General features: G+C 39.7%; 1 protein-coding gene across 3 annotated transcripts in view; it reads right to left on the reverse strand.

The window, feature by feature from the left end:
- The window catches only part of MYH11 (myosin heavy chain 11), a 60799-nt gene that overhangs the window by 31946 nt on the left and 14617 nt on the right, over positions 1-14236 (reverse strand). For 2 of the 3 annotated variants that reach the window (XM_040574629.1, XM_040574631.1), the window contains exons 4-6: positions 9750-9777; positions 2517-2619; positions 768-788 (exon numbers count right to left, since the gene is read on the reverse strand). In XM_040574629.1, coding sequence (XP_040430563.1) covers positions 768-788; positions 2517-2619; positions 9750-9777 — 152 coding nt within the window. The remainder of the gene's footprint in view (positions 1-767; positions 789-2516; positions 2620-9749; positions 9778-14236) is intronic. The other variant, XM_040574630.1, reaches the window with a different exon arrangement.

Below are 14236 nucleotides of genomic sequence, written 5' to 3' on the forward strand. Positions count from 1 at the left end.
TTTGTTGTAGTCAAAATTTGAGAAACAGCAGTCAGAATGAGGGGAAAAAGGGGTAGTACAAAAAAAAAATCCATATGCCTGGCATACAAACAAAAAGAAGCCAGCAAACCTGCCTGTTTTCCTAACGCACTGATGTGCTGGATGTCACACCACAACATAGGAGGGCCCCCAAGGGCCTGTGAGAAACTGACATAACACACCTGCAGTTACACACTGCAGTGGGAATTGCTCTGTTATACATCATAGCAGCAAGCTAGGAGCATGGTAACTTTTGCAGATGTGAACAATTCTTTATAGTTACATGAAAATGTCATTGAAAGCAATATCAAATGGAAAGCATGCAGCCAAACAAATCAATCAAACACGGTGAAGTTTAGGAATTATTTCACAACAGTCCTAGAAAGTTCAACCTGAAGCATGGAAAGCATTTAGGTATTTTCATTCAGAAATCACATTGCTCAATTTCAGGCTGAGTGGCTCTTTCAGGATCGTGGGAAATTTCATTCAAACTACGGCAATTTGAACACACACGTATAGGAGAGAGTGATATTTGAGAGATGACCCTGCCTGTGTCAGACCTCATTCTTTACCATGGAGCCTGACACAGTTAGGGTTGATTTGTGAGAGCATTTGGTGCTATTGTTGCTTTTCATCATATCATACAACATATTTCAACAAAATCTCTCTTAAATTTTTGAGGTGCAACAATAGCATGCAGATCTACACTCAGTGCCTTAAACACACATCAAACAGTCTAAGTTACTCACGTAAGAAAAAGATGGACCTTGCTGTATTGAATAATGTGGTATAAAACAAGTGTCAGTATCATTTCCATTACACAGACATTTTTACTGTTTTTCCTGTATTAAAATAACCAATACACAATTTCCATGCAAATAAACCAGAAAAACAAACAACAAAAATCTATTGCAGACATACCAAGAGTACAAATACAAGTAGCACGTATGGAGCATTTTAGCTGAAGAAAAAAAAACCAACGTGAAGCAAAGGGATGGGATTTGGATCCAGTCCCAGGTCAGTCTCCCAGGACCAGACAAGGACAGATATTTTTAGGGTAAATCCCCAATTCTTTTCTGGTGCAATGGAGGCATTTTGCTATTCATTATTTTTTTAATGACTGAAATTGCAATGTCAGTAGTCCCAGTCACTGAATTACTATTTGTCAACATGTTATAGAACAATTTAGACTTTCTCTCAGCCCCCATCTGGTGGATATTTGCCTTCAGGTCTCTCAGAGCCAGTTTGATCCTGAGACTCATGTAGTTCCCCAGGGGAGTCAGCAGCAACTACAGTTACATACCCATTAGGAATGGCCCTGAAACCACAAGTTCATTTCCCCCAGCCACTGAGAAGGACTCGGCAGGATGAAATAAGTTTTTTTTTTGCATAAACATTCAACAAAGGAAAACTATGCCCTTGGTCTTGGACTGTTTCCACCAACTTGAATCACAGATTTCTAGAAAATACTGCCCTAAGGGACATCTACTCCCTCCCTTGCCCTGAAGCAGAATACGCTGTATGTAAACAACAATTACTCATGGTGGAAGAGGCCAGGCTCTGTGCTCTGGAGTCCTCTATCCTCAGGCATACAGGATAGGCAAGTCCCAGCACAGGTGTGGTCACAAGATTTTTACTTTGTTTTTCACTACCCTATTAATTCCTTATTTTGGACCCAGTCTTGCATTTGGGATGCACTGAAATGCCTTCCTGAATTAAGCCTGTTTTGTCATAAAAGTTAATTGCTACCTTTTTTTTTTTTCCCCAGAAGTTTTTGAGTAACATAAAAAAGGCTGGAAATGGTTGAAATGACTTAGGACCTCAAGTTGTATCAATGAAAACAGCAAAGAAGGTGAGAGCCTCAGCCACACCAACGATTTCAGGGAACTGGGTACACATAAGCTCTTATGGTTCAGAGCAAAATGTTGAACTTTAATCACTAAAGCAAGATTATTACAAATTTTGAAGCAACAAAGTACTTTATAGAAAATGTGCCTTTCAAAATTGTTCTGTATCAACACCATAAAGAGAAACGATAGTTTTTATATTGAAACTTTTGGCTAGTTCATAAAAAAATTGCGTGCTAACAAAGCCAATCAACTCTTCAGAAGTCTAAAAGTTGATATAGTTTTTGTAATGCAGATGGATGATGTTTTAGCTAAAGGTTTTCCTAAAGTTCTTATTTGCCAGAAGCCAAGGGTAAAATAAGGACCCAAGCCCTTGCAGACTTCAAGGCCTTCATGTTAGGATATAAATAAGTACTATGCATATAGAAAGCTATGAATATTTCTCTTCTAGGAAAGTACATTCTGATTTGATGCCTAACAGGGTGTCAAACAAAAGTGTTTTTTTCCATAAACATAGAGCTGTGACATAATTGTGTACTCTTAATATGTCGACTACTTGGCAAGCCAGAGACATTGACTTGCTGTTAGCAATCAGCTCAGTACAGTCCTAACAGGCTCAAAGGAGAGTTGAATACAGAAAAGCTCACTTACAGTGATGCTGGTGTCCTTTTTGCCCTTATGTGATGAAGCAACAACGGCCAGGTACTGAATGACCTTTTTGGTATTTTCTGTCTTGCCAGCACCAGATTCACCTCTGAGGGAAAAGAAAAGAAAAGAAAATAAAAGAAGGTAACTGGTGGACTCCTGCCATTTGATGAGTTTGTTATATAAAGACAAGACTAGAAACTGCCTGGCTCAGTATTTATCCCTGAACATGGTCTCTCCAAACCCACTTGACTTCAGCATGCAAAGAACATGGTATCAGAGCTGTATCTCTGTCCCATTAGTATTTTGACTGGACATTGGGCCATGTAAGGCAATTCTAAAGCACTTCTGTACAGCGCTTCATCTTGCTTTGGCAGTGTCTAAACATTTATGAGAACTGGGGCTGGCAGGGAATCTGCTCATATTTTAAGACCCAAAAAAATGCAACATTAACTATAATGTGGTACAAGAGTAAGAAAAAACATCAACAGTAATTGAACAGTTTTCTCATCTGAAACACTGGCATTAAAGCAAACTGACCGATTATATCATTGCTGTAGAATAAGGGAATGATACTGCCTTATCTGATCTCCATGATCTTCAGACTTTCCTTGACCTCTGTAAGACCGGAGCTGGCACTGCCAGAGTTGTCCCAGCTAACCAGGTGGCAGGGGACTTAATGTGGGGACATTTCTGACCAGCAGAAGCGTCATCCTGGCTGTGCTCTGTGCAGTGTCTCTTGGGAAGCAGGAACGTGGTATTAACTTTCTACCTCCCAGAGGATTTCCGGAGTTAAGTTTATTTACAACTCTTAAGCCCTCTCTTAAAGTAAAATGCTGGTTTTCTAAGTATAAGTACAAGGACCAAATTTACAGTCTTTTCTCAGAAGTAAAACCATTTCCAGCCTACTTGTCCCTCTCTGTCACATTTCATTGTCTCACTTCTTCTAGATATCTTTGGTTCTGATGATTATATGGACTAAAATGTTTTTATCCTGTCCTGTCTCAGCAGTCAGAAAGTGCATTACTGTGGATGTGGATGTAGTAAGTTAGTTCTTTCAACTCTATTAAGCTAGTGCTATGAGGAGGGCAACAGTCTACATGTAAGTTGGACATCTCTCTCTTTGGGTTTGAATCTAAGTGGATTTAAAAATAAAATGAACAATACATATAAAAGCCCCATGGATATTTGTCAACTCTTTTGAAGCTGAAACTATTTAGCCGGATCCATTGCAGTTCTGCTTCTTTTCCTAATTAGGAAGTAGAGGAGTTAATTTTCCCTACCAAGGGACCAGTGAAAAATAGATGTTAAAAATATGAGTAAGTGCTAGGCAGAACTTTAAAGATGGGATGACATTGATGTAAACCTTAGAAAACCAGAAACAATTCCTGCCCAAGGTACACATGATAAGTGCTTCTTCCGGCTTTTAGAGTTTTAACCAGAACTAATTGAGACGAACATGTTCCTTATCATCAGACCTGGGGTAATTTGTGCAGTTTAGAGGTTGGATTCAACCCTGCCTGGACTTCAGTGCTAAAACATTTCCATGTTTTATTGATAAAAATTAAGTGTCCTGGGAACTATTCCAAACTAAGCACACCAATTTGAAGACATAGGCATACTAAGTTTTCAAATAAATTTACCTTGCAACTTTGATACTTTGGAATAAAAGTAAAAATTTTCTTCAAACAAACCCTAGACTTTGAACTATTCTATTTTATTAAAGGTTATTTGTAGTTCATCACTACATGAATTGCATTTCCTTTCTCCCAGGGCAACAGTGCCCATCATTTGGCTTTCCCTGAATCCCTGTGAGTATTACCATATAAGGCATCATTTCACTTGTAATTATCCTACCATACTGCAATGCTAAAATTGCTTAACATTTTGTTCTGTGCTTGCTTTCCTTAACTCTTTGCTCCTGCATGAGCTGAGGGTTTTCCTATTTTCTGCAGCTACTCTTTGAGGCTTTAACTTCCTTTTGAAGTGGACAATAAAAAATTCTTCAACGTGAAATGGAAATGCTTCAAAACAAAATGGAAAACAGGATCTCAACAGCTGCAAGGAAGAAAAGAATCTCTAAGGTCATTAAGTAATGAAGAATCATGTCCATAGCTGATGAACACTTCTAATTTTTAAGCACATCAGATCATTTTTAAATGTCCTTGGCAACACGCAGGTCTGATAAGCAAGTATTAATTAAACAACATTACTCTGAAGGATGCATCAGAGCTGTATGACAAGGTCTAGACTTCATCTCAGTGATAAAATACCATGTGTTTGAAAACTAAGTAATGAGGAGGAATAGCTAAATCGGGTTCAATGCCTTTCTTTACACATCAAGAAGCTTACACTTACAAGGGAAAAGACCCAGGAGGAGGAGAGCATGTGACTCTCAGCTCCCTTCATAGGTGAACGAAACTCTTCCTATAACTATTGAGCTGCAGCAGAAATGGTCATGCTATTTTTTTCTCTGCATCTTTCTTGCAGTACCATCATTTCTGGGATGGCAGAGGCAACTTTTATTGTGAAATGGCATGCAGAATCCCACCTGTTTAAAAATTGGCATGCTGTCTTCATTCTCAGTGATTCAATTGTTAAAGACCGGCCTTTTTCTTGCAAGTGTCTTGCAAGCAGTGATTTCGGCATGAACCATAACCAGTGGGGTTCCTCCCAGGAGGCATCTTCTGAGTGCCTGTTTTCCTCAGTCTTGTATCCCAAATCATGTTCCAAATGGGAAGTTCACCATGCAAACTCTGTTAACCACTGTCCTAATCATCATCTTTTGGAAGCAGACCGATCATTTGTTTAACTGAAATATCTCAAGTCATTCTTGTTGCCTGCCATACAGAGGCAGCACATTTATTGCCAGAGCAGTTCTTTGCAACCAGCTCAGGTGGGCAATGCAATCTAACAAACAAACAAAAAATAACAGCAAAAGCAGTTCCTGTTGCTCAGTTGTGATCAGTTCAATAGCAGTATTTAATCTGCTTCCCATACATATTTTCCTCCCAAGAAACTACCTTCCTTTCCCAGAGTAAAAAAGTTCACTAGGCTTACAGGCTTGCTCTGATAAAAAAAACAACCCAAACTCCAATTGTGTGGCATAGCTTAAATTTATTTCCCCTTTGTTTCTTGCCAGGATTTGTTTTTGGAACTCTATAAAGGATTTAAAGCGCATAGCCCCCCATATAGTGCTCATCTATAAGTTTTTTGTGCTATACAAGCTACTAAATCCTCCATGACTCCATTGCCTTCACCTTACATGAAAATTATCGTAGTTCAAATAGGTTTCCAAATTAGTACAAGATGAGAGTGGGAAGCTGGCCCCACTGTTGTGGGGTGAGCCCGGTGTGTAGCTAGGACTACTGAATGTTTGGGCATAACAGGGAAAAAAATATTTTCAGAAGTAGATTTTTTATTGAAAACTTGAGAGCTTTCTATATTAATATTATGATATAAGACTTAATTTAATTCCGCTTTTGGAAACATCTAGAAAGTTACAGAAGGATTTATTTTCAGCATTTGTTTCATCAAGCAATGAACCACAAAACTGACCATTCACACATCCCTTAATCTAGCTACCCTGGCACTGCGGGAAGCCTCTGCATAGAGCAGTCAATGAGGTGCTCCAAATCACATTAGGGCTTGGCAGGCTGCAGTATGAGATGTGCAAAGATAATGAAAATCTTTGTCCTAGACCATCTGAATCCCCCCAGAGACCTCGCTCAGAAGCCAACCCACTGATCCTCCTAGTTTGCTTATAAAAAAATTCCCAAAGGAGGCCAAGCTGTTTTGGCACCAAGCTCTACCTCGGGTCTAAAGCTGCACAAGATAACCATGTGGGAGAAGAGCCAGGCAGCAATGTGTGCCAGCTCCAGCCTTTGAGATTTAGTGGGCTGGGAAAGAAGAGTTTAGCTCTCTTGTGGAGGAGGCTTTGCCTTACAGAACTTTGCAATCTGGAGGATGTCCTGGGTGGCTCTGCTTCTTGACACATGCCAGGGGAGAAAGCAGGTGGGGGTCACGGGGCCAGGTGAGGCTCTGGACAGTTTGCCCAGAAAGAGGGAGGAAGGGGGAAATTGCAGGATGGTCACTGCCTTACTCAGAATTTTGTCTGTTGCTATGCCAAATTAAGTGGAATCAGTACCCTGCTACCATATGTTTTGAAAGAGGCTAATCAAATAAAGTGAGCATATATAAAAAAAAGTAAAAGCTAATGAAAAACTATTTGATTACATGTACAAATTGAGTGTTTAACAAACATTTGTTTTCTTAGGCTTCACATTTCCCCTAGGCTAAGAGTTTTGATCAGATTTTTTTCCTCATTCATTCAAGGCCAATTTTTGCTTAATTAAGGCACGTGCCTGATACTTTTAGCCACATCTGGTTTCCAGAAAACAATATTCTACCCCCTCTTTTCAGGAAGTAGTTAAAATATTGTAACTCCAAGATCAGACAAGTGTAAGAGCAGATCTTTAAAGCATTTATGTGATTAGCTATGCGAATAAGTACCTGTGGAATTTTGAGTAAAAAAAAAAAAACTTCTAAAAATTCCATCAGCATCCACTTGTATCTTTAGAAATCAAAACATAAAGGCCAGAAGTCTCCTTTGAGAGCTGGTGCCTTAAGTTGGAAGTAACTTGAAAAGTCACAAGCCTCTTCACTGGCCATTGCTTAGTTGCTGATGCACCGAGGCTGCTCAGGTCCCCAAGTGACTGAATAGTTATTCCTATTTGTTTTCTCCCTTCAGCAACACCTAATGTTCTGGTCCACAGCACCCAGGCCCTCAGCATGGTTTTTGCAAGAGTGAGTTCAGAATACTTCACGGCCAACTCAGATATCAAAGAGGAGACACTACAGTGGGGGATTTCAGGGAATCCCAAGAGGCAGGCAGAGGAGGGGAGGCTGCCCAAAGCAGCATGGGGACTGAAACACGAAGATGGACAAGTATTAACTACCTGGATTTCCAGACATATGGAATAATGAGATGTCATACCCTTAGTGCAGAAGCATACGCTATGTTATGTTATGTTAAGTTATGGTAATGATATAATAATCCTTATAGCTACATTTTTAACAATTTAGGTAGCAGGCTTTGGAAAGCTTGAGTCTACAGCTGTTTAAAGAAAAGATCCCAGCTGATCAGTGCCATGAGATCTTCAGTTGTTGTTTTATTTTTTAGGGAAAAAGATAATTTCTTAGAGTTTTTAGCAATTATAAAATAATGTGAATTGTTTGTGCTTGAACACTGCCTAGCTGAAAGTCAAGTGAACTTTCTTGTTTCTGTACAGCCAAATAAGGCCAAAAAGGATGATAAACAAGTAGTCGTTAAAGCTGTGTACAATGATTTTAGCTTGACTAATCTTGATTTAAAAGACCAGCGAGAGCAATATTTCAAGCTATGGGTCACGATGCCCATCCAATATACAGCAGTTACTCCAAATGTGGCTGTTTTCAAAGTGGGAAAGACATTTCACTCTCTCTATTTTATGCCTTAGTGGGGTGAAACACATAATGTTTCCAGCTTCTAGGTGGAAAAAAAAAAGGTATTCTTGTATTCAATACATATGGTAGCTGTCAGAATTAGAATCCTTAAAGGATTTTCATTAACAAAAAGTCATAGGTTTGCCGAAGAAAGTTAGTTTCTTAAAAATCCTAATATTCCAAGGTTAAAAGAAGATCTGAAGAGTTACCAATGGAAAAATAAACTAAAGTACAGGAATAGAAGGAGGAAATGCATATTGCAAATTAGTCTTCATTACCATGACATGTTTCATCCTGGGAAAAAGTGTGATGTGAATTTTTATTTCATCTTTGCGTCAATTTTAGATTTGGTATTGGTTTTCATGTATTTTTGGACAGATTCTTGACTGATATACTGTCATGTAATGAAATCTGGTCACAAGAGAGGTCAGAGCTATGCTAGCCTTTAAGGTACTGTGTACAGTACGTGATTTGTACTTCTTAAATGATTAATTTGTTCAAGTCATCAGTGGCACTCACAAATACCTGTATGGCTGGTGATCACTAGCACTACTTTTTAAAAACTGTAGTATAAATATTCAGTCAGTCAGTAGCCACATTTTTATGGATGACCTCCCAAAACCAATTCAGTTTGGGATTGTGATGTGTATTTGCAATATAGGACAGACTACAGCATCACAGCATGATCCTGCTATAAACAATATGCATGCCATCTTCTACAAACAAGAATTTGTTTTCACATGAATCAAATCCTACCTTTGATTGGCAGAACTGGAAGATGCCTAATACAACAAACACAAAATTAAGCCAAAAGCATTCTCGATGGCATTCAAGTAATAAACCCAACTGACTAGCCATAGAGAAATGCAGACATGGTCAAAATTGCAGGACAGATGGAAGATCCCCATCCAATTAAGGAGCCTGAGAGTTTTGCAGAAGTGGCTAGGAATGATAAACCTAGGAAAGGATTTTGAGGAGCAGTAAGTTGTGCACAGCAAATGTTATTATATTAAAATCTCTGCCTGACCCATTGTCACGATGTGGCACCACCTGAGCACTGGCAGGCCAAAACTCAAAGAGGAGGCCTTCAGCAACTCAGCACTCAGAAAAATAAGGGCTTTCAGAACAGGGCTGGCTTAGTTGCTATTTCGCTATTGCCTAAAGCGACTACATCAAGACTACAGAAAGGTTCGACCCATACAGTGTGCACTTAGCCAGCGCGCCATGGCCTTGCACACAGGTGAGCTGTGCCAGCAGGGAGGTGCCTGGTGTTGGTTGTTCTGGCTGCACTACATGCAAACAGTACAAAACAACATGAACTTAAGGGTCACATTTTTTATAACAACAACTGATTTAGGATATGTTGGTAAGCTACCAACACTTAAAAATGAAAAGCTGCTCAGTAAATACCCAGGATGCTCCGTGTTCCTCAGTTTTCTGTTTCCTTTAGGGAACTCTTAAAGATCTCCTATTCTCCCTAGACACAGTTTTACAACTATGGTCTCCGGCTGGTTGTTGTAAGCTCTAAATCTCTGCATTAAGAAAGTCAGTGTAAAGCAATAAGTTTGTGCATTAAAAACTTCCTATGACATTCATACCTGCTTCTTATTTCATCAACAGGTAAATCTTACACTGGGACTGGAGTTCAGGCTCATTGAAGGTGAGAATATATAGTTCCATCAAAATCGGAGTTGATTTTGAATATGGAAAGACATAATAATACTGAGATATACTAAAATGGATGAGTTTACTTACGTGCACAGGATAGACTGGTCTTCTCGATCTGTGAATAAAGAAAAAAATCCATTAATTAGGGAAAATGGCTAAGTCCTGACAGAAGGTGTTATATTTATAAGGACTTACATTGAGCAGTCTAGACCTTCCAAAATCTGGCAATTCATGATTAGTCAAAAATACAGGGTTCAGATCTTACATAATTTGCCTTCATATTTAAATAAGCATCTCTAATGGAAATATTTTGGACAAAAAAAAAAAAAAAGAACAAAAGGTTAATAGTTCAAAAATATTTTTTGCAAATTCCATTAGAGATGAACTATAATGAGGACAGCAAGAGGATCAGGCTCTCTATAAGAAGATTATAATTGATAATTTCAAGCCTGAAACTCAAGTTTTTACTATGCTTATGAAGTATGGCTAGCAGCCCACTTCAGACAAAGTCTGGATAGATAAGGCATCAAAAACTAAAATGTTTGAAGCTGGCTATGGAAAGCTTTAGATTTTGAAAGCAGACCAGTCCAAATAACTGAATGATGTACTCAATATATTTTATTTCATATTTAGAGATAACTTTTTATCAAGAGGACAGATAATTTCTGTAAGGTATCCTCCAAAGACTGAGACAAAACAAGATACTTCACATATTTTACAAAAGCATATCAGCAAGAACATAAGTATTCTTCATATTTTACCATGAACAGGATTATCAAACACATACTGGATGAAAAATTATAAAAAGGTGAGCCAAAGTCTCCACTTCTACTGTGTAAGACATTTAAGAGGTTTCTGTGCAGCAGAGTCCAATATGCTGCAATGCTGCAGCACATTTTAGGATTACGTCATAGCTCCATAATCTTGCCATGTACCTCCCTGTTCATGCATTTGGAGTCTAAGTTTCTCTTTACCTACAGAACTTTTACACAGAATTTTCTACCAAAAGGCTGATATCAGGCTAAGCTTAGGCTGTAATAGACAGTGAAAACACACTGAAGTTTCATAATGTGCTCCATAACACTAAAGTATTTCCCAAAGCTCTACTGAAAAGTCTGTGATAAGGGGAGGCTTTACAATTTGCCTCTGTGGAAAGATGTGTGTCTAGCACATTTACTGTGATCACTTCTGAAGCAGAACTCTTTTTTTTTTTTTTTTTTCACCATGGGAATGGTCAAACTCTGGCACAGGTTGCCGAGAGAGGTGTGGTAACTCCACCCTTGGACACAGCTACAGGTAGACTTGATCAAGGCTCTGAGCAACCTGCCCTCGCATGGAAGTTGGCCCTTCTTTGAGTGTGGCTGTCTCAATCTGCCGTGTACAGACTGTAGTGTTTACCAGATGGAGAGCACACATTTGACCAGGGAAGCCTCTGGGCAAAGGTTAAGACCCAAAACCCTCCCTCATTTTATTCAGCGTGTTGGATGACTTGCAGGGCTACCTATCTGGTTGCTTGCCCTTATCGCTGACCCTGTATGTAATAAATGCCATGAGATAAACAAGCTTTCTGTACTGTGTAAAGATAATGGAGATAAATTCAACCTATTAAGCTTACAAGTTGTAATTGCTGCCTGGACCACAGCCAGCCTAGGAAAATCAGTAGTGGTTTCTGCTCTGGTGTGGATTTATATTAAACAACTGTATTTAGTCCCAGTTCTTCAGTAACGTTTGAGCAGATGCTATAACATTGACTGCTTTATTGATCACTCCCACAGCAAATGGCACGACTTTACCACTTTAGTCAGTAAATTGGTGTAAAATGAATCATTACATTGCTGTTGGAGGTATTTGTCAGTAATCAACATTGCAGGACTCTTCCACGTACACATTTTGGACAAGAGGAACTGTGAGCCATGTTTACTTTTTGCTGCAAGATACTGAGCTAGGCTTTCTCTTAGGTTAAAAAAAGTGAGAACACAGTAGAATTTTGCTAAAAATACACTGTTGTGTAAATAGAAACCATGGGCATCTATTGATATTACATCACAAACTCATAAATACCATAAAGAAAACAAAATTGACTCCTTGATACAGAGTTGCCAGTGGAAATTCTGAGCTCAGGGAACATTTGAAAAAATCAGTTTCCTCCAAGCCAAGTGTTTTCTCACTTCTCTTTGCTGCCCATTGCTGCCCCTCTTTTCCTCCCCAGTCAGTGACAGACCCCTCTTGAAGGTGTCTCATAAACTGGCCCACCACAGGAGTTTGCACAAGTGCATGTATATGGGCAGCTTGGCTAAAATGTAAGAAAAAAGGAATGGGAAGGTCAGGAGTTGCACCAAGTGCCCTCTGGGCCAGTGAACAGACCATACAAGCCAAGCAGGAGGTACTGAATTTCTTCAAACTCAGACAGCCCAGCCCCTTGTGCAGGTAGTGGAAACAAACCAGAATAAGGAGGAAAAGGAGAGAAGGGTGAGTCTTTGGTGTGCTGCCAGAGGCAAGGTCTACTGGCTCCCCAAGAAGGAAAGGGTGCCTCTGGTGAAGCAGCACTGTGTGACACTGATATGCAACCTGAGGGCTACTGGGATTCTTGGAGGGAAAAGGAAAACTATTTGTTTGTTTTCAGCTTTCTCTTGTAATCCCAAATGGCTTCTGGGATCATACCTGTGCAATTTGATCATTCCCTGTAGGTGAGCTGCCCCATGGCATTCTTGCAGAACTCTGTGAGGGAGCAGTGAGAAAAAGCTCCTTTCTTGGTCACTGGACTTAGCCCCTTTAAATGTCCTGTATACTTGGCAGCCATATGAAGTTGTGAAGTTTTAAGCCCTATGTTTCTGAGCTGTGCATCCTGTCCTGCGAAACCTCACACCAATAAACTGACCTATGCACATTCATGGAATGAGAATGGCTGAAAATGCTATATTACCTTCAGAAGTTTTAACAAATTGCAACAGTAAGGATGGAACGTATCAGGAAACCTAATCCTAATTTGTTATGCCATGATCTGCAAATACCTGCCTCATTTACTTTCCAGGACTCTCCAGATTGATTGCTTCTATTTCTGTTCTGGAATATTTTATTCTATGTAGGAAGGATTGTACCCTGTTTTGGGAGTCTGCAACTTTATGTGGGTCGATTTATCAGAAGAAAATGACTCACAAAATAAAGCTATTTAAGCATAATTTCTGGGGTTTATGAAGTATCAAAATATGTTTGCTATCTTCCAAAATCTCTTTGGTTAATTCCTTTTTTGAAAGATTGATACTACCTGGAAGACTATCCTATCCTGTATTTCTATACCCCCTCTATGTCCATATTAGACATTTTGGATATTTCTGTGTTTTCTCCTCAACTCTAACAACATACAGACCTACTTCACAGTCTAAAAGCCACTAGCTTTCCTAACCCTGCAACTGACTTTTTTTTTTTTTCTGGAATCTGCTTCACTTTTTCAGCAAACACCTCCAGTCTGCTTGTAAGAATCATATGCCCCTCTGTTCTCAATAGACCAGCTAGTTCTGCTTAATCACAAACAAAATCAGATGGTTTATCACAATGAAGCAGCAAGTTGGCAGCTTTACCATAAAAGGGAAAAACAGACTGAAGCCATGCTCCAACACTCGCTTACTGCTTCTTTACATTTGTTAATAACCACACTGCCTAAAGGGGACATTTCTGTACAGTCCTGCTAAGGACGCAGTAAACAGCTGGCTTTTCACAGCAGCCTCCTTTTCTAGGACCTTGGGAACTGTGCTCCCCTCCCATACCTCCCAGTAACTACCAGGTTGTTTTTTTTTTCCATCTCTAACTCAAGCTTGCTTACAAAGTCGTTGCATAAAAATGGCTTTGCAGAAAATAGATAAGTTTCTTAGAGTTGCAGGAAGCCTCAGTATGTCTTCTCTATATCATTTATTGCTAGAGCACTTAATAAAAACCTAATCTTCCACATTAACATTTTATATCTATTATTACTGCTACATAACCTGACCTTTTGCATTTGTGCTGTTTACTGCTCATTTGCTGTTTGCCACCTGCAGGGGAGATGGCAGAAGGCAGCAGAATTACTCATCCTTACTGGACCAGTGTCTGAGCTCAGCCACCACTGGAAGCTGGCAACGGTGCAGGAAGCCATCCATCCACCCACCTCTGGCTCCTCTTCCCTGCCCTGCGCTGCTCTCTCTTGCATGAAGGCATGATGCAGCAGCAAGGCTGGCGTGCACTTTAAAACTATCCCAGCAAAAAGCAAGGGGTGATTGTAACCTGGAACAGTTCTGTGTGATGACTGAGTGAAGAATAATGCTGACAGTGTTGGAATAAGGGGGTTGCATAGCAGCTGCGCGCCTGGAAAGCTACTGCCTCCGTAACACAGGAGAGAGAGGTGAGTACAGAAGCATAGGGTGTTTTTTTATGATCACAGTCTCTAAGTGTAGTAGTAGTCAGCTAGCTGGTCTGTAAAGGCAGTTAGTTCAGTGAGGTAGCTCCTGGGACCAGATACACACATACAACGTTCTCCTGGAATATTATATTCTCCTGGATTTTTAGATGAAAGAAAAGTTCTTGTTCTGTATGGAAATGAG

Source organism: Cygnus olor, chromosome 15, assembly GCF_009769625.2.
Source record: "Cygnus olor isolate bCygOlo1 chromosome 15, bCygOlo1.pri.v2, whole genome shotgun sequence".
Lineage (NCBI taxonomy): Eukaryota > Metazoa > Chordata > Aves > Anseriformes > Anatidae > Cygnus > Cygnus olor.